Raw genomic sequence first — 27,447 nt, forward strand, 5'->3', positions numbered from 1 at the left:
ATCAAGCGACTGTGGATGGCTTACAACCAGATAGCATGTCACTTATTCATGGAAGACATAATCCATAGTGTCTTCTCACCATCACCTAATTCAATCTCTTCAGTGGTAAAAAACAAGTCTACAGAATATTTTCCATATTCTTAATCCATCCCTTCATCTTATCTTAATACAAAATAAGTACTGTATTGCTTCCTCGATATTGAGATTTAGACTGCCTTGGTCATCCTGCTAGATTATCTTTATGAGGTGAGATAGGCAACTGCAATTTAGCTGATTCACCTGGACTCTTTGGTGGCTTTTAATATCATTCATTTTGAGTAGTTCTTATTTTACTTGGGTGACCATCTCTAGAAGAGATGGAGGGATTTTTGCTCATTTCCATAGCATTTATATTGTGGTTCTGCAGAGGTCAATTTTATCCCCCACATTAAAATCAAATGAAGCATTTGAGTTAAATTTCATCAGTATATTGATGACACCCAACTCTTCCTCCTTTTCATCAGATCCAACTGAGGAATGGAATTACTAAATCAGTCTTATGGATGGGAGGCAGAAGCAGGCTTTTCTAACGATAGTCATCCAAATTTGGAATATCTTGTCCAACATGGTATGCTTGGTGTTTTATTTTACTTTATACCAGTATTTCTCACCATGCCGACTGTGCAATTCTGGGACTTGAAGCCCACTTGAAGTCGCCAAGGGAGAAAAACATTGCTTTATACTATGTCTTAATATATAGTCAGTTTATTAGTTTGCTTATTAATTTGTTTTGCTTACTGAAAATAGCTTTAATATTTTTTAACTGAGAGGAGGTCTATACACGGTAATAGATAGATAAATGGAGAGACAGACAGATGGATGATAGACAGACAGACATATAGGAAAAGTGGAGAAAGATTTATTCTTCCTAATGGTCTACATATCTATTTGGCAGATGAATGCAAAAAGGAGTACTGAGGAAATAAAGACCCATTCCATGAAGATGAATGGTTAAGTGTTGGTATGTTTAATCTATCCAAATAATTCTTCAGGGTAACAGGGAGAAGAATATTTTCTGAGTGTTCATATTTTAATTATATGGATATGATTTTCAGGAATATATATGCCCCTCCTCGTGTTCTCAATCCAGAATCTATCTTAAACAAAATTGTTACCTATGCAGATCTCTAGTTAAAGGAAAGATCCTTCGGCTATTCCCTATTCTGGAAGGCATGTTCACTAGACCATACAGGTGAAACTCAAAAAATTAGAATATTATGCAAAAGTTCATTTATTTCAGTAATGCAACTTAAAAGGGGAAACTAATATATGAGATAGACTCATTACATGCAAAGCAAGATAGTTCAAGCCCTGATTTGTCATAATTGTGATGATTATGGCATACAGCTCATGAAAACCCCAAATCCACAATCTCAGAAAATTAGAATATTGTGAAAAGGTGCAATATTCTAGGCTCAAAGTGTCCCATTCTAATCAGCTAATTAAGCCATAACACCTGCAAAGGGTTCCTGAGCCTTTAAATGGTCTCTCAGTCTGGTTCAGTAGGAATCACAATCATGGGGAAGACTGCTGGCCTGACAGTTGTGCAGAAAACCATCATTGACACCCTCCATAAGGAGGGAAAGCCTCAAAAGGTAATTGCAAAAGAAGTTGGATGTTCCCAAAGTGCTGTATCAAAGCACATTAATAGAAAGTTATGTGGAAGGGAAAAGTGTGGAAGAAAAAGGTGCACAAGCAGAGCCACCACACACAGACAGATCCTGGACATGGGCTTCAAATGTCGTATTCCTCTTGTCAAGCCGCTCCTGAACAACAAACAACGTCAGAAGTGTCTTACCTGGGCTAAAGAAAAACAGATCTGCTCTGTTGCTCAGTGGTCCAAAGTCCTCTTTTCTGATGAGAGCAACTTTTGCATCTCATTTGGAAACCAAGGACCCAGAGTCTGGAGGAAGAATGGAGAGGCACACACTGCAAGATGCTTGAAGTCCAGTGTGAAGTTTCCACAGTGTTGATTTGGGGAGCCATGTCATCTGCTGGTGTTGGTCCACTGTGCTTCATTAAGTCCAGGGTCAACGCAGCCATCTACCAGGAGATTTTGGAGCACTTCATGCTTCCTTCTGCAGACGAGCTTTATGGGGATGCTGACTTCATTTTCCAGCAGGACTTGGCACCTGCCCACACTGCCAAAAGCACCAAAACCTGGTTCAATGACCGTGGGATTACTGTGCTTGATTGGCCAGCAAACTCACCTGACCTGAACCCCATAGAGAATCTATGGGGCATTGCCAAGAGAAAGATGAGAGACATGAGACCGAACAATGCAGAAGAGCTGAAGGCCGCTATTGAAGCATCCTGGTCTTCCATAACACCTCAGCAGTGCCACAGTCTGATAGCTTCCATGCCACACCGCATTGAGGCAGTAATTGCTGCAAAAGGGGCCCAAACCAAGTACTGAGTACATATGCATGCTTATACTTTTCAGAGGTCCGATATTGTTCTATGTACACTCCTTGTTTTATTGATTGCATGTAATATTCTAATTTTCTGAGATTGTGGATTTGGGGTTTTCATGAGCTGTACGCCATAATCATCACAATTATGACAAATCACGGCTTGAACTATCTTGCTTTGCATGTAATGAGTCTATCTCATATATTAGTTTCCCCTTTTAAGTTGCATTACTGAAATAAATGAACTTTTGCACGATATTCTAATTTTTTGAGTTTCACCTGTATACTATAGTAATAATCAAATCATATCTCACATTTATTTTTTCCAATAGTATGGAAATTATGATTAGAGATAGTATTTTAGTATTTTAACACTGAAAAACAAATTGACTGTTATAGTTCATGCATCCTGGCTGAGATTAATTTGGAACCCGTGTGAAGAACAGTAAAAATTATAATTTCAACAGAAACTAGATGGACTGCTTAACCAGATAGGGTTAAATTGTTAGTATTTAGGTAGAGAACATTCAGATTGAGACATGAAGTGTCATTTTCTATATTCCATACTAAAAGTTATGTTTGGAAAGGTCTTTGAAGGACAGAATGCTGTCCATGGTTCTGGAATTGTCATTTATCTTCTAAGGACACAGACCACAGGCAGGAGCGTCTGAGTTGGAACAGACATTTAATCATGTCAATCCACGAGGAAATGGGGGGATTAGCCACCTTGTGATAAACATACATCTTCTTTATCAAAAGGAGAAGAGTATGTGCTTCGATACAATTTCTTCCCTCAATACATGTTCTTCTGCAAACAGGGAGAAGAATGGTAGCAAATAATATGGAGCAAAGCATAAGGGAGAGTTAACAATAGTGTACAGATAAGCAAATGTCTTTAACAAGGTTTATATACATCTGATCTATAACCAGCTCTTCTTCATCGTCCCTATCTCCTTCCTTCCTTTCACTTCCTAGTGTTGTTACTGTGTGGCTTTTTCCTGCTGTCCAACCCCATCCCTGAATCTCACCTACTGATTTCTGGCAACATACGAAATAAAACAGTCAAAATACATTAAAAACTAATGGAAAGTTTTTAAAAAGCAAGATTAAAAACAAGTAAAAAAACAGAATTGGGGGCACAACATAGAACAGTATATTTCATTAGCTGTCATACAACCTTCTAGCAAGCTTCATTATATTATCTCTTTTACTACAGATTGTACTTGTTTGTTGAATGTGAGTGCAATACCATTTTCACATGGCAAAAAGAACTCTTATTTTTTCAAGCTTAAAGGGAAAACCAAGTTATTTCTCATATAGAAAAGCTTTTTTTAAAGGGATAATCAAGTTTAAATTATTTTTTCTTCCTATAATAGTTGTCTGTCATCATGCTTTCTAGAATGCTTATATAGATGCTTGGTTCTTTTCATAAATATAATAAATAATACATAATACATAATCTTTATTGTCATTTTTTACTGTGGGCATGCTGACACATTTAAAATGAAATTCTGTTGCCTGCTCTCAAAAGTGCACACATACATAACACACATACAAACATGCTATATAAAATATATCTACATACCTAGACCCTTACATATAAATATTAATCACTATCCATCTTGAATATATAGCGGAAAGAGGAAGCATGAGAGTTCACAAGGTTAATACTGTATGGAATAAAACTGTGACTGAATCTGGATGTTCTGCTTCGGATACCATGAAGCCTCCTCCCAGAAGGTAACAAGGAAAACAGGTTGTGAAGAGGATGTGTAGCATTCCAGACAATCCTACAGACCCTGCTCAAGCAACACTTATATGCTATGTCCTGTATAGAAGGGAGTGAACTGCCAATAATTTTCTGCCATCCTCACCACTCTCTGCATTGCCTTCATGTCTGAAGCAGTGATGCTTCCAAACCAGACAGTAATAAAATATGACAGGATGCTCTCAATCATCCCTCTATAGAAAGTAGTAAGAACAGGGGAGGGAAGATGTATTTTTCTCATGTGATGCAGAAATATCAGGTGCTGCTGTGCCCACCTCACCAGTGTCTTGCTGTTGGGCAACCAAGCCAGCCTAATCATTAGCTGCACACCCAGAAATTTGATGCTGCTAACTATCTCCACAGGTGAATCATTAATACATAGAGGAGTGTGGCTGTGCTGCCTTTTCTAAAATCAACAATGATCTCTTTAGTTTTCCCAATGTTTAAAACTAGGCTATTTTTCTTACATTAGTTCACCAAACACTCTACCTCCTTGTGATAAGCACCTTCATTGTCATCTTGAATAAGGCCCACAACTGTTGTAACATCTGCATACTTCATAATATGATTGTTGGCAAATCTTGCACAACAGTCATGGGTCAACAGGGTGAACAGCAGTGGACTTAGGACGTAGCCCTGGAGAGAGGTAAAGGTAAAGGTAAAGGTTCCCCCGCACATGTGTGCTAGTCGTTTCCGACTCTAGGGGCCGGTGCTCATCTCCGTTTCATAGCCGAAGAGCCAGCGCTTGTCCGAGGACATCTCCGTGGTCATGTGGCCGGCATGACTAGACGCCAAAGGCGCACGGAACGCTGTTACCTTCCCACCGTAGTGGTCCCTATTTTTCTACTTGCATTTTTACGTGCTTTCGAACTGCTAGGTGGGCAGAAGCTGGGACGAGTAACAGGCGCTCACTCTGCTACGCGGCACTCGGGATTCGACCCGCCAAACTGCCGACCTTCCGATCGACAAGCTCAGCGTCCTAACCCACTGAGCCACCGCGTCCCTTAGCCCTGGAGAGAACCTGTGCTCAAAAAATGGTGTTAGAAATATTACCTTATTGATTAAATATATTTCCATGTTATCCAATAATTTTGCTGCACTTTTAGTTAGATACATAATTGGCATTCCATCTATAAATTGATCTTTAAGGGTACTTTCACCCATGTTACCTTTAATTTAATGCTCTAATTAAATAAATTTAGAAGTATGAAATAATCAATTTTCTCATCTTTTCTTTCTCATATTTTTAAAATTGTCCCAAATTTAATCTCCAGAGTCTTTAGATAAGGAGCTAGCTGAAATCTGAAGAAACACTGCCAATGATGCAGACAATAATTTGTTATATGAATCCATGGGCCAATTTTGTATAAAGACATTTAATGTGCAACTGAGAAACAAAGTTATTTACAAGAATCCATTTTGTAAGTTTATTACTTTCATCAATGATTTCCTATTTAAATACTAACACTTCACAGTCTTTTTCACTATCCTAGCACAGTATAGAATAAGATTTTTAAAAATATTACCTTTAAAGCTACTTGAAAAAGTCTGTTTTCTACCCAAAAGATCCGTTGCTTGCTCATATACAATATATTAAAACTGTTCAAATAATCACAATATTCTTCAATATTGTAATTCTTCTGTTAAATATTTAAGAGGGACTATTAGCAACATTGAATATCATTCAGTTTTTAATTTTTTTATGTATTTATAAACTTATTTATTTATATTTATCCATGTATATTCAAATATTGCATAGTACATGTCCATTTGTGAATGTATTTTATGTGACCATTTTTGTGTACTGTATATTTCTTATGCACCTTTAAGGGAAACAAATGATCTTCAAATGTATTTATTAAAATTTTTATTAAAGTTTTCATTACAAGAGAAGATCTTGTAAATGTACTACTTAATATTTTAAGTAATTAAATATTAACGATTAAACTTCTGTTTGACCTTATTTTATTCATGCCATTTTAACTTGATTTATAAAATGCTGTATTCTTAGTTTATGCAGAACATGTTTTCAAGTAGACTAATCACCTATTATAAAGTTAACAGATGTTATTAAATTCCCTTGATTTTTAAAAAGTGTTTGAGAATATAAGCATGATTTCTAATGCCAAGCCTACCAGAGAAATTGTCAGATTATCATTTCTGCATAGCAGATTACATTCTAAATCTGTCTCTTATAAAATCTAACTAGTTTGCTTTTTCCAGTTCAATCAGGACATCAGTGAACATGTTTAAAGAGTTGCTGCCTAGAAAAGATATGATAGTGAGCTTCAAATATCTGAAGGGCTATTATGCTAAAGATAGGAAATCTGGAATCCAACTTTAATTGGGCAATTTGACAGAAGAACACACCAATTTTCTACAGGCTCTCTTTGACATGAGGGGCATACAAGAAGCGTAACAAGTCACAATCAGAGATGCTGCATTTCAGATGGCTACCAAGCAGCAGCTGGGCTGGAATACATCACTGGGCGACAAGCCAAAGATAGGTAATTTGAAGTAGACCAGCAAGGATTTTTGATTTTCAGTAGTTTTAACCATTGATCAAAAGGTTTCTCCATAACAAATGCATCAAAGGGCTGGGAGCTCAGCTTCAGCTCAGCACCCATACTAAATCTATGTGCACATCATTCTTTACAATCATTTGTACCTGGCTCCAACTGATGGATCTTAAGAGGAAAAAACAAGGATGATTTGGCAAGCTTGGAATCCATCCTCCCATACATGACCTTCAGGCACTTCCCAGCTATTATTTTATTATTACCGTAATGCTCCTCTACATTATTATACTTCTTTGTACACTTTGAAATACACTGAATTAACAAGTGTAAAATACATTTTAACAAGCTGTGCAGGCTTTGCCACAAATTACAAAAGTTCATATCTGAATCCCATGCAGGATAACGCATATCATAATTATGCAAGTCTGTGATTATTAAGCAGTTGATTGAGTTTTATTATTTTATTTATTAAACATATTTATATAGCTGCTCAGCTCATACATCAGTGACTTGAGGGCAGCTTACAACATTTTTTTAAATACAACATATAATAAAACCATTAAAAAAAACCTACACTATCCCAATGACAGCAATAATACAATCAGATAAGCCACTTTTAAGTTTAAAGGAACAGAGGTACTGCATAGGATTGCAGCTTTCATTTCTACAGCAGGTATACAGCAAATCATTAGGAAAGCTGATAGTAAGCCTGGAAATAGAAATACAGTAAATACATAAACACAGACAGTTATAGGAAATTGTTTAAAAATATTTTTTTCAAAGTTACCATAATTTGTTAAATGCTATCTATCTCTCGTGAGAGGTACTGAATGCATAAGAAGACTTTGTTAGTACATAAATTACATGGACATTTGTTTTCCATCTCCTGAGGGAACATTTGACTCACCAACTTTACCAGCCTTTGCTGCCAGAAATATTCTAGACAGTTCATTTTGAAATAAGTGATCTTGTTTACATACTGTAGAAAACAGAATGCTTAAGGCATAGGTCTGTTAATTCCTTTTGCTTTTTCAAATTATTTAATATCTTTAATTTTTGTAACAAAGCAACATTTAATCTTAAACAAAAAAAGGAATTTTTTTAAAAAAGAGTACAAATTAAAAATACAGAGAAAAGAATCTACCTTATATTTACACTTATCAATGAATGCATACATAAAAATATGAACAATACAAGGTATTACTGTATGATATCTTGCAATAATATCTTGTTAATTCCTAATCCTACTGTTATTGGTCTTTTGTCCAGATGTAATTTTGTGCCATAAGACAGTATATGAACACATTTGAAATACAGCAACCATGCAAAGAATAAGTTATAATTATGTGTGTAGGTCAGTGAAGAAATTGCATAAATTACATAAAAGAAATGTAAGTTAAACTGTAATTGAAATTGCTCTTCCATTATTTAACATGGTCTTCCATCTATTTTTTATAACTCCATTTGACCAAAACAAAATAAGGATACAGCTTTCATGTCAATTTCAGATATTCTTGTCTGTCTTGCTTGATATATGGCATATGTTTAAAGTTTGAAAGAAGTTTTAGTGTGAAATGGAAGTTACAGAGTTGGAAGTATCCAGCATTATCTTTCTCCTCTCACTCCATCATGCATTCCTCAGAAATCTATTAGTAGAGAAAATCTGTCAGAAGTCCTCCAGTATTTTCAAACATGCTGTCGGTAATAGACTTGCTGCTAGAAATCAGGAAGGCGCTGTATTCTCAATCCTTGCCCTTTCTGAGAAGGAATAACTCAAATTGTATGCACTGAAAACAAATGAATTTATACCAGTGTTTTTAAAAATTAGCAACTTTAAGATTTGTGGGCTTCAACTTCCAGAATTCTGGGAGAATACTGGATGGGGAATTCTGGGAACTGAAGTCCACAAAAAAGTTGCCAGCTTTGAAAAACACTGATTTAGACCAACTCTGGAGCTGCTCTGAGTATTAAATCAGCATTAAATAACCACTGTATATAAACAGGGAGCAAACCCCACACTCACTAGCACTGATCATGTTACTTATTTGGGTAATAAAATATCTGTAAGCAAATAACCAAGCTTAGAGAGCACCAAGGACTCCGTAAATGCACATTAAAAAGTAGACAATGCCGGAGAAGCAGCACTCAGGTCTCTCCCTGCTAGAGCTTCCTCAGGTTAGAAATTCTAATCTTTGGAATGAGACGGTTTCAGAGGTCTACAGGGAGATAAGGCAAAGACGTCCATTTTGAATTTCCCCTCTGATTTTGGAGTTGTTCCTTTCACACTAGGACAAAAATCTCTCCCTTATGCTATTGGGACATTATCCCATAAATGCCCCATTACCTGCAAGTCAGGCTGCAAAAATGAGAAATGTGCAGTTCTGATACAAAATTAAGCAGAACTTTTTCCCCAGGTATTTTCTCCACTAAGCGCACACCGTCCTCAAGGCACACCAACAGTATTCAATGCCTCTTTAAACCCTGTGTAAGAAAAGCATAAATCACAGTCTTTGAATATTTACTCACTAACTAATGGAAAAAATGTAATTTGAATTTGCTTTAACAAGCAAAGCCTATTAGCTGCACTGTATTTGCTCATTAATGTAGCTGTGAGATACAGATTCTCCACCCTGAATTGCGCAGTTCAATGAACTCAAGTGTGCTTGGATCCCATGAAGGCAGGATAAAGAGCAAGTATCTTTCTTCTCCCTTATGACTCATCCATCCATTTACCTTCATAAGCCCTGACGTTCAATATTATGCCCCCTCCACACTTCGCAAAAGAAAGAAAAAAAATGACAAATGTACTCACTAGATTTGTAGGAATTAGGATTTTAAAAACTCTTGAGATAGCGTAGTTTTAAAATATACAGCAACAAATGTCTTTTTAACACATACCATACATACCATAACAAATGTAGCAAACTAAATACATCCATTCATTTAGACCTTGTGTTTTAGAGCTACTGACACAAAGACTCCATGTTCTTCACTGAAGAATTTTCTCCTGCCATTTTAAGCCATGACACTGACTGTGTATCAGACAAAGTTCAGTGAGATAAGCAGCCAATATGAGGAGGCTTCATGTTACAATTCTACAAGAGAGGGTAGCACTTGCTCATGAAAACATGCTTCCTTGTTCTTCTGAAAATGCACCAGATAATGTTTGATATCAAAGCTCCCCATCATTTGTAATTCAGGAGATTTAGTAAAATTTAGTAAAAGAAATGAACGGTTCACAATCTTGTTTATAACTAGGATTTTACCACAGATCACTGCTCAATGGAAGCTGACTAAGGCTGTAGCTTACTTACAAGCATTTATACTACATGTTTATATGTGTGTATGCATTTATAAATACTTTATATACTAGTACTAATATAAATGAGGAATTACTATAGATGCTATGATAGTTCCATTTGTATAAACCTGGATTCACTGCTATAAAGACAAGACAAAGTTAACACAGTTACCATACAGGACAAAAGAATGGGAGCACAAAGACATTCCAACTTAGCAATTTTGCCTTCAGCTATTATATGATGTATGGGCCAAGCTAATCTAAGTCACTGCCTTTGCTTATCTTTCCTCGTTTGCCTCTTTCCATTTGCAGTAGCTGTAGACATGGAGAATGTTCTCCAGTTAAATATAATGGGAACTTAAAACAACAACAACAACAACAAAATCTCTGGAGACCGATTTGAATTGATTCCCTTCAAATTTGGCAAGAATCCAGGGAAAGTTGAATAGCTTTAAAGCTGTGCCTTTTTATGCTGCAGTAAATTGCTGTCTAAAGTGGGTTTATAACATTAGACAGGCTTGACCCCTTCCAAAAGAGAAGGTGCAAGCAGGACCAGGAAAATGCTTCAAGAAAGGACAAAGATGTCCTCAATCTAAGTGTGGTTCTTTTGAGTTTGAGAAGTAAACTGGTGATGGGTCATAATGGCAGCTGACATTAGGTAGATGGCAGTGCGGTAAGAAAACAACAGAAAGCTGATTAAAACTACTTACTTATATATAAAGCTAACTTATAACTGGGTTGTGTGTTCTGCTTAGTATGGCATGTAACATCCCCCCTCTCCCATAATAGGTTACGGTAACCAGTCATAGAACTTTGTTCATACATTACAGTAACCCCAGCAACTAAAAAATTCAGCATGTGAATGATAAGCAGCCACAGGCACAACACTACCTAACACATGGAAAATGGTGTGAAAAACATATTTTTCCAAGCACCTGCTCTTCTCCTGTGGCCTTCACCCCCTTATCTAGTGCAGCCATCTTGTTGTGGGATCTGCACAATGTCCTCCAGAAACTAAGCAAAAGGAGGCAAAGTATTGGAGAACAAGATGGGAAATTCCACCAGAGAAGGGCGGGTTGATGGCACTACATACAGTTATAAGTAACAGCATATTAGTGTGACATTAGGATACTGTTTTTGTCTCAGGAGAGCCGCTCCTTTCTCCCCTGTTCGCTGGCACATACACACCAAGTTAATAATTTCTCAGCTTCATATAACTCATTGGGGTTCTTATCAAAGAGAGCACAAAGTCCAAGGGCAAGGACTCAGCCAATCAACATCATCTTTGTAGGGAAGCAATAATTTACCCAGAATCCTTTTAACCGCAGAAGCTCACAAGACTCCTTTCAGATACCAAGAGGGGAAAAAACAGTGAAACTTTCCAATAAAGCTGACATTTATTAAAAGGCAAAGCCAGTCCTAAGAACGCTTGTGGCATCCAGATACACTGATCAATAAATGCTCATAGCATGGATCCTGCTCAAAAGGGAAGGAAAATAATGACTGCTTTTAATATGATTCTATAGAATCTCTATTTACGAAGAAGAATCTTACAGGTGTGGTTTTTCATCCCTACCCCAGAGTTATCATACCTTACAAAACCTTATCAGGGTGATCTACAAGAAGCCCCAAATATAGTCTTTCTATTATTATCAATCTCATTGTTCAAAGTGCAACTGCAAAGGAGCATTGCACACAGTTTCCTAAGGAACGCTCATTCAAATAGATCTGAAATACAATGAAGGTATACAAGAATGCTCATTGTGTAGGGTTCAACCATTTCTATGCAATCCAATAACATAAAGAAAATATTATGGCTGCATGCTGTGTTTGTTTTAACAGTTCCCCGGAGCAGCCTTTCATTTCTGTTCTTATTAAATAAGAGTAAGTCAGGGGGAAAAAGGGAGGACTGAAGAAAAAGATGCCTTCTTCTTTAACAGGGAAAAGAGCCAGATTCACTGCACGATTATTAAAAGCTTTTTTGTGCAAAATGACTGTGCATGTGAATATATTTAAATCACACTATTAAAATAAATTGCAGAAATTCAGCTTTTGGTGCTAATTAATCTGGATTGCTAAGGGAGGAGTAACAGGTGTGCATCTCAACACAGTTGCTCTACACATCAAAGGTTCTGAGTGTGCATCCATAACAAATCTAATAAATTAAATTCAATCTCAGAAAGGATTAAGGAAGTTTCCCATCCAAGGTCACAATGCTCTAAACTGCAATTAATCAAAACTGGCCGGTACTGTATGTATCCATGCTGGCAACTTTCCTATCTACAGTATAACAGTTTTGGTTTTTGGTTGTTGCTTTGTGTTTTTTTTAACAATAAACCCTATTTAATAACTCTGACTTCTGAATTGGTTGATGATGCTAACACCATGCAAGCTTCAATTTACTGCAGTTACTGTGATTGTGCTAGGCTCAGATACCCTTCCTCAACTTGGGACTCTCCAGACATGCTAAGCTTCAACTTCTATTAATTCTACAGCAAACTGAAGCAGGGATTCCCGGAAAGTACCCACAGACACACAAAGAATGCTACAGGAAGGCACAAAAAAGCTTAATAATAAAAGATAGTCCCTACATAGTGTGTAATGCAGCTTAAGAATCATTGATGTTTTGCTGTATGATTTTACATTGGAGCAAATAAAAACTCTCTTGGCCTTTTTTTTTTAAAAAAAATCCATTTTAAGGAGGCTTTTCACCTTATTCGGTCTCCCATAACCTATCTTGGCATGTATTGTTGGTAATGTACGGTACACAGAATATGTCAGATACATGAAAAAGATAGATACCCAGGTATACTTGACATCAGTTATTGATAAACCAACTGCTTATAGTCACAGAACACCAACACTAAAATATGCACCAATTGTGAATCAATTATTTCACTCTTGCTCCTCAAAAGAATCAGCATTTATAATCTAACTGGAACACACAGTTCTACATCAGTTATTTGTATCTGTTTTTGCTAGAATTTGAGTCTACTCTTTCTGAAATAATAAAAGGGAAGCGAAGGGAATTGTTTTCTCATCTTATTTGCACAACAGATTCTAGCTGTATCTGTTGAGCAGAAATTCGCTACTTATAACTTCATTTGGCCAGTTCGTGCCCAGAGGATTGTAAGAATGAGGCACAAAGGTAGGGTCCTAGCAACTGAAGACTGCATCCATTGAAAAATTCAAGGTTCAAGTGTACAGTAGAATTACAGTTTTAGTAGTTTTCTCCATAAGTTATGGAATATTGCAACAGCATATTGCAATAAGAACTACACAAGCAATTCCCATTTGGATAATGCAATAGAAATAAGAACGCTTTTTGGATCAAAAGCAGCAACTTGTGTTGCATTCCACTAGCACATTAGAGAAATCCTTTTGGTGGTATGGTAACATCACTGGAAAGGGCATGCTACAGTTCATTTTTTGCTAGATTTCCTTAAAGGTAGGAGTGATATATATACAGCCTGAAAAAAATGGGAACTTTGTGCTCCCATGGCAATCCTTAAAATTAGCTGAAATTCCAACTTAAGCAAAAAATTCATGTTGCTCAAAATCATGACATTAATCTATCACCAACAGCAGCCTGTTCCAGGAGTTGCAAATGCCCATGCTCACTCACTGAGCTACAAATTTTCCCTTTTTCCTGTACTGAAAATAGGGACACAAACTAGTATTTGAATCCAGTTCCAGGCAGTTCTTGCTTTCATCTATATCCCATCCATTTTTAAGAAGTGCAAAAAAAGTGTACATGGATTAACTCCTTACTTTGTTCTTGCAACAATCCAGGAAGGGACAAAAAAGGTTCTCAACTGAAACCTCAGAAAGTGGCCATTCAGTGTAAGCAACATGAAGCTTGATGAAGCATTTATTTTGTATTAAGAGCTTTCTATCTTCTTTGCACATGTTCTATGTTTCCTTTGACTCTTATGGAACAGTGTTCACATGAATTGGGTCATATTCATCTTGTCTTAAACGTAAATACAGAAATTAGACATGAGGGTCAAACACAGCCTTGATTTGTTTCTAGCTAATATTATGGGACAAAAACATTCACTTGAGTTCTCTTTGTGGTGTAATGATTTAGACACCTAACCTTTGAGGATTCATATGCTCTTCTAGAGAGACCTAGAATTCCTCCAATCGTATCAGAAGATTCTCCAATTTAAGACCAATGTATAAGCATCTAGGGACATTTAAGAGTAACAGATCCAGGCAAATCTCAGTTCGAATCCTCATTCCTCAGTGAAGTTAACTGGATATTGTTAGACAACTCCTACTTCAATCTAGTTTTTTTATATTGCTATGGACACAGGAAAAGAATCATGCATGCCATGACAAGTGCCTTGACAAGGATATCTGGAAAATTAAATAAAATTAAATGCATTTGTAAACAATTATCAATCATTGTTTACAAAAACAAAGTGTTTCTAGGGAGGTCACAATTAATGAATTGCAACCATGAGATCAATTGAGTTGAATAGTATCCCATTTAAACTTGATGTGTGATATTGCATTCATCTGAACTCAGTAGGGATAGACAAATAGATGCAGTAATGGTTCCCATTGTGGCAGGAAGTTTGAGAAATAAAAAAAGCAACTTCTAGGATTTGCCCATTGAATCACACTGAGGATCAATGGAAATTAATCATTAAAAATTTACAATCATGAGTAGACAAAGAAAGATCTAATTCAGAATCAAGAATGTATTCAGGGCCTCCCTCTGTACAATCCTATATTTTTATAATTTATACTTCTGTGCAATCTCAAGAATAGTTTGCTATCCTTCCAAATGTAACATTTACTACTTGCATATACACACGGTCCTGCACTTTTGGTTTAGAAGGCCCAGTCTCTCACCTCTTATTAAAACAACTGATCTTTAGTCTTCTGAGAATTCAGATAATGGTTGGAAGCCTCAGTTATCCCTTCCTTTCTCCAGCATACCAATCCACCAGCAAGTCACCAGAAATGAAATAGAACCAGCCAATCACCCTTGCTGCTTCACCAGAGAAGTGCTATATGCTGCTTTCACTTACCTGTTCGGACCCAGTGCATCTTGACTGTGGCAACTTCCAAGTCTCACACCAACTAACTAGGAAATGATATCCTGTTCTAGTATCACCTTAGGTTATTTTGCTTCTCTGACCTGATCTAGTCACTGCCTCTAAGATTTTCTATTTCTTATTTAAAAGGCAAGGAGGAAGGCCGTCAGGAAGGGAGACTGCCACCTCTGGACAGCATCCCACTCTGATTAGGCACATACTGGGATTTGGGTTGCAAAGGGATTATTGAGAAGAGGCAGTCATGTGCTTGTACTGTACCAGGTTCCATAAGACCCCTCTGTCACAGAATTCCCATGTAAACAAAGTATTTGCAGGAAGCTTCTTAACTTACTGATAAATCACCAGCTGGAACTAAAAATAAGAGGCCATCCTACATGCTACTAAAGTCTCACAGTAGGGATCTAAGTCCCAAAACATATTCTTGGGGCATTTCAATAAAAGTTCAATTTTAAAAAAAGTTCTTATCCATATACTCGGCTGCTGTATCTGTGGTGGAATTTTGAACCCACTGAGAAGTATCACTGGAAGTAACAAGCAAAATGCCCAGAGCTCAGCCAATATGCTGCTATGGCTTGCAATCTTAGCCCTAAAAACGTATACGAGGAACAAATCCTAAGAACTGATTAAAGTGTGGATTTTTCTTCTCAAAGGTCAAATGAAGATGGGATCGGTTAACAGTACCCCACAGAAATGATCTGCTCTGAAAAGTATACTCATTAATGGCCTTGAGACTGAAAGACGCATTTAACCGAAAACAATCTAACACTGTGGCAGAGAAATAAGACCTTTGTGTCATTTTTTACATCAATCAATCTTCTGTAGTATGTAAACTTACAAATGATCCTGTACTGATTCATACCACCGGTATCAGTAAAAATGGGCGAGACAGATTTTCCATACAGGTAGTCCTCAACTTACGACCACAACTGAGCCCAAAATTTCTGTTGCTAAGCAAGGCGGATGTTAACTACGTTTTGCTCTATTTTACAAACTTTTTGCCACAGATGTTAAGTGAATCACTACAGCTGTTAAGTGAATCATGTGGTCATTAAGCGAATCTGACTTCCCCCGTTGATTCTACTCGTCAGAAGCTCATTGGGAAGGTTACAAATGGTGATCACATGACCCTGGGACAGTGCACGTGTCATAAATATATGCCAGTTGCTAAGTGCCGAAATTTTGATCATATGACTGTGGGGATGCTGCAACAGTCTGAAGTGCAAAAACTGGTCATAAGTCACTTTTTTCAGCACCACTGTAACTCTAATGGTCACTAAATGAATGTTTGTAAATGGAGGACTACCTGTACTATGTCACTCGAATTGTGTTCAAGAGATCAGTGACAGGTTTCAACACCAAATGCTAATGGTAGAAATAAGAGGATTTTGTTCAAATAAGGACAGGTCCCGAGGAAATGGGATACAAGTAAAGCTGTGGTCACAGGTAACAAGAGTGAAAGGTAATATTGATGAGCAGGCATATGCATAGAATGAAGGCTACTGCTAAGCTTGTAAGCCGCCCTGAGTCTTCGGAGAAGGGCGGGATATAAATGGAATTAAAATAAATAAAATAAAATAAAATAAATATTGTATGTGTTAACGGGCCCCGTATTGACCATTAAAAATTAGCTACTTAGATTGCAGCAGAGTCAGCACTGGTCCACGCTGCAAGATGATCAGAATTGTTCGCAAGGGAATATGAAGTCAAAAAGCTATTTGCAATGTAAGGTGCGGTCACAGCTGGCAGTAAGGGGTCAGAATCCAGGATGCAGTTCATAAAATATAGCAAGATCAGAAGACTGGAGGGAAGAAAGTGAAACTTCTAAAGCAATGTTGTTTCATCACTCATTTAAAGTCACCTGAGCTGTTAAGCAGAGATACTGACAATGTACCCACATCCAGTCTGTTCTAGAGTTGGGAACCCTTAAAAAGATGCATTATACATTACCTACAGAAATCCCTCACCTCACGTTTATTCCTCAAAGAGTTATGATTTTATTCCTCAAAGAGTTATAATTTATAACTATTAATAACTATTAACTATTAATAACTATTAACTATTGAGGCACTTTCCAAGAGCTTAATCATTCTGATCTGCATTTTAAGATACATCATACGATTGATACAAATGACTGACTTGAAAAGTTACCAACCTCTGCCTTAGATTCTTTTTTAGTGCTTTTTCGAACTCTTTCCTAAAATCACTTTAAAGAAAGTAGATATATCGCTCAAAGCAATTATGAAACAAAGAAGGAGAGTGCATGTTTTGTTTTGTTTGCTAGTTTGATGTGTGCTTCTTCCTCTATATTATATTTAACCAGATCTATCTCAAATTCTGGCACCAGAACGTCATCCTCAAAGATACACACTGACATTTTAATCAATGGGCATTTCCTGGAGGTAAAAGAAAATCATATACATAAAAAATCTGTTTGATTAAATAAATCTCAATATACATGTACAGTTTTTCAACAGTGTAAACAATGTCAAAGCCAAAATATTAGCCTTTAAACTCAGACAAAATTCTAAATTGGGAAAGATGTGTCCAATTCTGAATCAGTGTACATCTTTGTATCAAATCTGATCAGAATGAAATAATTCTAGCTGTAAAGTATTTCCAAATAACAACAACAACAACTGGAGAAGATAACAAAATACAAAGATTTACAAATAGAAACAGAATGACTGTGGCAAAGGGTAGTACCATTTGAACATATTGGCACTGACAAATTCACCATCAGTCAATTGCAAAAGGCGGCTTTATTGGGAACAGCTTCCATTCTGTGACAATATCTGTAACACCATCAAACATCCACATCTGCCTATCCAGGTCCTTGGTAAGGACCCAATAGGCAGACAAAAATGCCAACCCCAGTCTGAATATCTGGCTGTGTGAATAATAATAATAATAATAATAATAATAATAATAATAATAATGATAATAATAATAATAATAATAATAATAATAATAATAATAGCAGCAGCAGCAGCAGATCAAGATCCTGTGGATCGTAAGGCTCCAAACAGACAGACATATGGCCCACAACATGCCTGACATCACTATTGTAGAAAAGAAAAAAGTCTGATCCATTGATATTGCAATACCAGGTGATGCACAAATTGAAGAGAAACAGCTAGAAAAAATAACAAAATATTGTGATTTGCAAACTGAAGTTGAGCGATTCTGAAGGAGTAAATCAACGATTGTACCAATAGTAATAGAAGCTCCTGGAGCAATACTCAAAGGACTACCTAGATGGAAATATTTAGACCTGAATATTCCAATTCAGCTCCTTTTTGTTGAAGTAGATAATTTCAATCTTTACTAGAACACCTTAAATTAAACTTTTTTCTTGTATAAACTTCAGATTTTTTTAAAAAAATCAATTCTATCTCTTTTGTTTTCACTTTTAAAGTATCTACCTCCAACGCCAACCTCTATTAAAGTTTTCAGAGTTGCCAAGCCACCCTTCTCACTCCTCATACACCATTTATTCTCCCTTTTAAGCTACTCTGTACATCTTTCCCAATGTACATTCTTTAACAAGCCCTTATCTCATAAATTAGGGAAGACAGCAAGCGGGATCCCAAATAGCTAAGCTCTGTTGTAACTGTTTCCCTTATGTGAGTGTTAGATGGAGAGGAAGGTAGGGTTACCAGCAGATGCCAGCCAAGGGTCAGACGCTTCTCCCAACACTCCCCAACACTCCCCAACTTCTCTTTGATATAAAATACAAACCTTCTACATAAATACTCTTGAAATGCAGCAGACAGAGGAAAAATAACTGAATTCTTACTTGCTTCATCAAATCTTTAATACATACAATTTTTTTACCTTTACAAACACACTTTATTTTCTGTTTTGTTTTGTTTTTTTTATCCTGAGAGAAGTTAGTCAACTGGCCAGCAAGTATTACCAAAACTTTCAATAGCTTGCAATGGAGAAGCAATGGGCAGCACAGTCTTTCAATATCCTTACACACACAAAGAATAGTTTCCCACAGCAAACTGAAAAAATCAGAGGATCTGAAAAAACCTTTTCCTTTTTTACTCCATGCTTGAAAAGTAAAAGACAAAGGCACATGCATGCCACACGAGCTGTTCCACCCCATTACAACCTATTCCAATATATTTACTGCTCAAGCAATTTCTTGGCTTCCATGTTTTTGTCACCAAATTCCCATTTTCATCCTGTTTTGCCATTCCTGCTGGGACAAGTCATTGCTCGCTTGCAATGACTGAGGAGGATAATGAACTCTAGCAAGCTTAACTGTAATATCCTTTGTCAGAAAGGACAGGAGTATTTATTCTAAATTTTATGACATTTGTTCAGTACTCATTCTTTAATGTTTAGAAATATTTCTAGCAACAATTCAGTAAGAATAGCACATCAGGGATTTATTCAATTCACGTTCTATAATAAAAACATAAAAAGAAATAAAAAACAAAATGGAAGCAGTACAGCACTTGTCTTCCATAAATGAGTCAGATCCCAGAAGTGAAGTGGAATTTGTTTATAGAATTTGTAGCTTTTGGGATTGAATATATTCAGTACTGAAAATATTCTGTAGCTACAGCATCTGGAAAACTGATAGGAACCTTTACTACTTTTCATTTACCAAATGTTTAGCTTTTAAACAGCATACAGGAATTCCATTGTCTTTTAATATTATCACTTTGAAGGATGAGGAAAAGATGTTAGTGTTAATAAGTTCCTTGTTGAAAATAGTTTTTAAGTTTCAAGAATAATAGAATCAGAATGCTTCAGCAAGTGTTATCTTCCAAATGTTGCTCATCAGCAATGTCTGTCATCTCTTATTATGGGAACTGAAATTCAACAATTCTTACTGCACACTGCCCATCCCATTACTAACTTTCCATATACTGCGCAGCTAAATATTATACTTTTCTATTTATAATTTAGTACTCTCTTCAAAATTCTCAAAGAAGTACTAGATACCTTTTTGCCCATCCATCTAAATAATTTGTTTTCCATAATATAAGCCAGAAATGTTGTTCACCAGTTTTCAAAGGGTACATGGATATAGGAAATATGCTTAAAAATTAAATAGTATAGAATGAACAGATCTCCTTAACTCAGAACGCAATTCATTGTGAACTGACAGAATATCTGAAATTATTTCTATCAATTATAACTTGAGGAATTCACTATTAATAATGAAACTAAGTTTTCTTTTAAAAAAAAAGAAAATACATTATAAATACAACTAGTTTGCAACTAGTTTGAAATCACCAGAATATTTTCTGTACACAGCCTATGACTGGTCTTGAAAGTTTGTCACTGGGAGTAGGCACAAAAATGAAACTAATAAAAAGTAATAACCAAGAATTGAAAGAAAACTCAGGAATCCAATTGTATGGATTCTCCAAAGACTTGAAGTGATAAAGTAGAAACCACTTTGGCCATTAGCTTGTTGTCTTCTTCATATTCTCAGCAGAGAAAGGAGAACAGGACTTCTTTGTTCTTTCCTCATTTTAATGGCACTGTTATGGAAACAACAGTACTGTAAATGTTGATGTGCTTTTAAATTGATATGTTATTTCTTTCATAATTAGTTATTTCTGTAGCACAGAAGAATGCATCATTCTATACAATGGAATTCCTTCATGATAAATGCTGGAGATAATTAGAAGTTTTAGGAGGGAAATCAACTTTTCAAATAGTTCACAATCACTTGCCAGGATGTAGAGAACAGGATCTGTTCTATATTTTTTTTAAAAAAGCCAAATAAATAGTAAATAAGAGAAAATACTGTATTCAAACTGCTCTGCTAGAAGATGAATAAAACTATTTTTGGACAGTTGATTAGTAGTTTAAAATCTTATAATCACAGAACTGGTAAGATTTTACAGATTATCTAATCCAACCCCTCCTTGACGTGTAATCTATAATACAGAATAAAATTACTACTTTTTTTCCCTAACAATATCTAACCACTGTTTAAATCCCTCCCACAAGGTAAGCAAAGAAAAGGAAACATATCAATCAATTTCTATCTTACTAAGGAGATAAATATGTTCAACTATCTTTCTTTGCTTTACATGTTGGAAAACTAATCAACTTTGTTTGCTTAAATGACCATAGTTACTCTTCCATTTGTCATCCCAATTTCCTTTAAAAGATTGTCAAAAATCTTTGTAAATCAAATATTTATGCCAGATTCTAATTAAAGCTGAAAACTGTCCTTGCAAACTTAAATTTGCTAAAGATTACTCAAGATGATCAGATATATAGCAAATCACCAATTCACAGATCCTGCTTAAAGTAGAAGTAGCCTTAAATACGTCTGTCCGATACTGAAAGAAAAATGGGGCAAATCATGAATTTGCAAAGCAGCTCATGGTGTTTCTAAATGGAAACACATCACATGACTGAGTAAACTCAAACAGTAAATAAAAGAGCTTGAAATAGATAAAGGGGACTTAGTGATAATTTTTTTTCATTATTTGGACTTGGAAAAGTTCGAGAAGATGATAATCTAAACGGCAAGTGCTACATGGCCTGGGTCCGGGATATCTGAGGGAACACCTGCTGCCGGCATCAAACGCCCTTCGCCCAGTGCGCTCCCACAGGGAGGGTCTGCTCAGGGTCCCGCCGGTAAGAGATTGCCGGCGGGTGACACCCAGGGATAGGGCCTTCTCGCTGGGAGCGCCTGCCCTCTGGAACCAGCTGCCGGTGGAGCTGAGAACTGCCCCCGACCTCCGATCATTCCGCCGGGGCCTGAAGACCTGGCTCTTCGAGCTCTCGGGCCCAGACTGAGGAGAAATTTTTAATTGGGGTTCTTTTTAACTGACTACAGGGTCAATTTAATATTTTTAATTTGGTTCTTAATTTTTGTATTTTGGATTTTTAATTCCCTGTAAACCGCCCTGAGTCCTCAGGGAATAGGGCGGTATATAAATATAACTAAATAAATAAATAAATAAATACATTGTTCAATCTTGAAAGGCAATTCTTATACTACCATAACTAATTGCGGATAAGCCCATCCTAGAATTTTTATCCATAGTGATAGGTGGAAAATGGCAAACTGTTCCTGTCATTTATAAAACCACACAATTTTAAGGCGATGATGTGGTTTAAAAATCTTGAGCTCTGATTTGCAGGTAAAAAAAGGAACAAAATTTTGGGGGTGCATTTTGGAACTTAACATTTTTGGTTTATCCGTGAATATATATGATAGATCATTATAACTAAAGGTAATCATTCAGCAGGAGTAGTATAAAGTTGGGTTTTAATTGTGAGTTGTCATTTGTGCATATTTTTCTTCCAAATTTCACAATTCACCTCAGTCTAGACTTTGATAATGTAAATTTTGTATACAGCAAATCAAAAGTTGATGAGAAGTTATTCCTATCAAGTGTTCTTATTTTACAAGCAATCAGGAACATCTCATAAAAAGAAACTAAAACAAGGAAGAGAAGAATATATGGAAACAGGGTGATAATCCATATCAGCAGTGTCTTTTTTACAAATATTTCCTTCCACTCATCTAACAGAATACCCAAATACAAAATACAGTACATGAGAACCAAACAGAACTAGCTAGTTCTCCAAAGCTACCTAGAAATTTGTACACTCTAACAAGAAAATCAAACAACTCAGTGACTTGTTGGAGCTATATAAGTCCTACTTCTCATAATCTTGTTACAAAAGTAACAAACAACTATCTCATTTTCACACTGTACAGGTTAATAACTTTGGACAAGATAATTTCTTAAAAGATATAACTGCAAAGATTCCATCAAACATAGATGTGTTACAAGTGAGCCAAAAGAATTAATCCTAAAATTAGGACTGTAGTCAGATACTCAGGAATAAGCCTGGAGGGACTGGACTTCCAAATAACAAGTGTAAATTACACTTAGAATAGTGAGACCTCTACAAGATTGCAAACATGCCAAAACTTTTACTTTTGCATCTCTGAAAATATATATATATACCTGATGAAGTTCAACAACAGTGCATCATTTTGATTTTAGTTTAAAAGTGACATGCCAGATTTCTTCCTTCAAAATTAGTCATTGTTAACTCTAGACTAGAGTAAACCATTTAAAAATGCAGATGGGGAAGCTAGGATGTTACGAAGGATGTACTTGAAATATAGAAATTGGGAATATTACTTCATACAGTAAATCAACAAGAGGCTCTGAATAACTATAACACCACCGTTAATAGTTATTTGGGGATTAGTTAATTTGTCATCCCTTATATTTTAAAGCATTTTAAGCAATGAGATAAAGCATGAGAATAGGCCACAATGCTTCTTTTAAATTTGTGATGACTGGAGATTCTTTAAAAAAAGATATTTTTGCTTAATATAAAATACAAATAAAAATAAAGACAATGGAAAAAGGGGGGAAGGAAAGGGAGAAAAAGTGGATAAATCGAGCAAAGAAAAAGAAAAGAAGGAAAGCAGACTTCCATTTACTTTCAGTGGAGTAAGATATATAGTAGTTGTAGTATCAACTTTTTATGTATTTAAAATAGTAAATTAGCCATTTCTGCAACCATGATCTACTTAACCGTCGAAACCGAAAATTAAAGTTTCATTTTTTCCTCTTTTGAGCAGAAAGTCTAAAAGCAGTTTAGACTAAATTTGTTTCTCTAATTAATTCAGTTAACTTTGCTATTTCTGTCAGTTCCATCATCTTTTCAATCCATTCCTCCATTGTGGAAATTAACACTTCTTTCCATTTTTGATCATATAGGATTGGTGCTACAGACAAAGTATACGATAACAAAGTTTCAATTTTTCCCCCATCTATTTATCCAATAGTACTTTAAAAAAATCCTTCTGATTTCCACTGTAAGTCCATTTTAAGGATATTCTGAATTCAAATATGGATCTGCTGTTCTCAATATTCCTTTACTTTATCACACATCCAACACGTATGATTTTAAAATACCTTCCTTACAGTTACATACCCAGCAAACAGTCAAAAGACTTTTGTATGTTTTAGATAATTTATCTGGTGTTAAATACCATCAGTATACCATTTTATAAAAATTCTCTAAGATTATAATTCAATGTATATTTCAATCATTGGTCTACAATTGTTCCTACTGGTCCAACATTATATTATAGCCAAAATTTCTTCCCCATTAAATCGTACAATGCTTAACATATTCACTTTCTAAATTTAATCTCAGCACCATTTTATATACCTTAGCTATAAAGTGTTCATCATTATTTTATTTATTTATTTATTTTAATCCCATTTATATCCCGCCCTTCTCCGAAGACTCAGGGCGGCTTACAAGCACGCTACAATTGCAAAATCATTTTTAACAGCTTCAAAACCAGAGAGTCTCTCATCTGAAGTAAACCTTTCTTTCAATTATAAATAGATAAACCAGTTGTATGTATGACCTTTTAATTCCAAGTCTTTTTGTGACTGAGGATTCTTTTAAGCAATTTTGCACCACAGTATGAGTAGATTTGAATGAGAAGGCAAGGAGTTGGATTTGGTGGGATGAAGTAGTGTTTTATAATATTGTTAATTATTATCTTATATTTTTAGCTAATCATTACTAATTTTGCTGTAATATTTTGCCACCTATGCTCAAGCAGCACTTGAGCATAGGCAGCAAACAACTGTATACAAAGACCAATAAGTTGTAAACAATTGTATACAAAGTTGAAAGATATTAGATGTGATTTGTTTGGTCTGCAAACAATTCTTTTTTCAGTTTATTACCATTTCTATCAATTGTTCTAGTTCATTTGCCACATCATCACTACATGAGGAAGTTGACAAGAAAAGAAGTGTTGAGGAGGAATATAAAATATTACCAAATCCTGGATTTGATCAATACATTACGTTAACTTCAAGTCACCCTTCCATTCAGCCAGTCCACAACTAAAGTACACAGGATATGACTTAAAAATTATTCACATACTTTGGAGTGTCTTCCCTCCACACCTTACTACTTATTCATCGGTAAAGTGTAAAGTGCTAGTTTTCTGAAATGGAATCAAGATCAGTGAAATAAGCCATATTCCCATGAACCCACAAATACAAAAGTGCTGCTAAGAAAAGATGGTTCACAGTACCTTACAAAGGAAAAATCACAGTGGAATTTTGGAACTATTGAGAAGAAAAAGTTTATAAAGATAAGAACTATAGCAAAGCAAATCTTGAAACAGCACAAAAGCAACTTAAAGAGACAATGTCCAAAAAAAAATTCAGAAAGATCATGCCGACTTAATTCAGCATATTCTAAGATAAGTTTTTATTAAGTGCATAATAATGTTTATCACCCTGCAGGGGGCTGTTAGTTTTTCATGGACTGAAATAATACATTCCTCCTCTGGGACTAATAGCAGTTTGTAGGTAAGGGAAGAGGCAATTTTAACAGAAAAAAGTACAAGAATCAGACTCCCCTATTTTGACTTTTTTTATCCCAAAAGTATTGAGATTCCTGTGGCTATATTAAAATAAAATCATATTCCTATATATACACTAAAATAAAACCAAATTGCAACATATTAGGTAATTTAAATATTGAGCACTCAAGTAATACATAACTAGTCTTCCTTAAGAATAAGTTCATACAATATTTTTCAGAAAGCGAAAACAGAGTGTTGCAGCTTTTCAAAAATGAAAAAAATAAAACAACAAAATGTTCTTATGCCATAATTATTTGCATTAGTACTGAGGGTGCTGCAACACTCATTATTTTTGTCCCCAGAACTAACATTTTAAAATGTCTACTCACATTTTATGGGTATGCATAAAATGTGAATGAAACGGATATATTTCTTTTTGTATCTCAGCCACAACACAACAGGTACTATGTGCTGTGAGGAAAGGATCAAATCTCTGAATTTTTCTGGATATGAGAATTCCATACAATTTAAAGTTCTATAATTCAAAAATAATATCCATCACAGGGTATTATGACATCACGGTAACAAAATGGAAACCATGTAGGAAAAACTACATACAGGCCTTTGCCATGTTGAATCGGACACACAGAAAGGGAAGGAATCCTCATTAGTATATAATCTTTTACAAAAGATTAAGGGACTTCTCAAAGCCTAGTAAGGACTGGATAATGTTGACATGTGACAAATGACCTGAGCCTCACTTGAGAATGACTGTGGGATTTTAGAATGAATATAGGATCGATGTGCTATATTACAGGAAAAAGTAAAAGATAACTTTGCACTGTCTGATTCTATTCCGACTGTCAGCCCATATGGATTTTCTAACCAATTATTAACGATTAGATGTATCCAGGATGACATGATAAAAGACTCTAAAAATTTGGAGAAAGATGGTGGAAGGAACAAGATCCTGACACAACCACTTTTGATTCTGCTCTACAGTTTATTACTGATTTAACTAGTGTGAATTTTGGTAAAAAAATAAAATAAAATAAATCCAGTGGTTTTATACCTGTGTGAGTCGTATCTTAGATCAGCCGTGGCCCTCAAAGCTTTCGTCCACAATTTGGACACGGAAACAAGCACGAACAAGAGACCAACAAGCCAGCTCAGGATCGCTCGTAACACGTGACCCTTATCAGACTGTAACGCAAGGTGAGCTTCGAGGGGCAGAAGAAAGTAAATAAAGAACCGAGGCGTGCAATTTCAGGAGACGAGCGGGGCTTGGCGGGGTACCGGGAAGGGAAAGGGCATCGTTCAAAGCCCCTCGCGAGGGCGGCGTTTGCGTTGCGGTCCGGATTCCCTTTCTGACAGGGCCCGTGGGCAATTCTCGGCGAGCGGTCCTGGCGCCCCTTCAACGCACGGCGTTGCCCTTCTAATTCCCCTTCTCGCAACTTCCTTCGCGCGAATCCGAGAAGTCCTCTCTTTCCCGCCACACACCTGCCGTGCTCGACACGACACGCGTTACTTGAGGCGCGTTTACTTTGATTCTCCCAAATCAAAGAGTAGCGGAGGAGGAAACCGAGGCCGGCTTCGCCCTTCTCCCCCACCCTTCGCAACGTGCCGGGGCTTCGCGCTCGCCTACCTTCGAAGAAGCGCTGCAGAGCCTCGGTCTCATCCACCACCTCCATAGCTGGGCCATGCACCAAGCGGCCGGGCTAGTCGCCGAGCCCGCACAGGGGCATCCCCCGGGCCAGGGCGCCTCGAGCGCGCAACACCGGCGGCGCGCGCCCCGGAGCCCTTTCGCCCTGGGACTTCGGACCAGGCTCCCCGGACTCTGGCCCCGAGAGCCCCGAGTTGGGGAGTGCCTCCGTCGTCTGAGCAGAAGCGACACGCTTTCCTCCGGGGCGACTGGCTCCCCGGCTCCCCCAGCCGGCACTTTCACGGCGGCGGCGGCGGCTTCCCCCCCAACCCACCCTCCCCACA

The 27,447-nt window shown here is 36.6% G+C and overlaps 1 protein-coding gene across 1 annotated transcript in view; it reads right to left on the minus strand.

Moving 5' to 3' along the window:
- Positions 1-27,152, minus strand: part of MYRF (myelin regulatory factor) — a gene marked incomplete at both ends in the record, with an annotated part of 111,919 nt that extends 84,767 nt beyond the window's left edge. The window contains one exon of the mRNA XM_081332128.1: positions 27,107-27,152. Within this exon, the coding sequence (XP_081188254.1) occupies positions 27,107-27,152 (46 nt within the window). The remainder of the gene's footprint in view (positions 1-27,106) is intronic.
- Positions 27,153-27,447: the final 295 nt, after the last annotated feature.

This window comes from Vipera berus (assembly GCF_964194415.1).
Source record: "Vipera berus genome assembly, chromosome: 1".
Lineage (NCBI taxonomy): Eukaryota > Metazoa > Chordata > Lepidosauria > Squamata > Viperidae > Vipera > Vipera berus.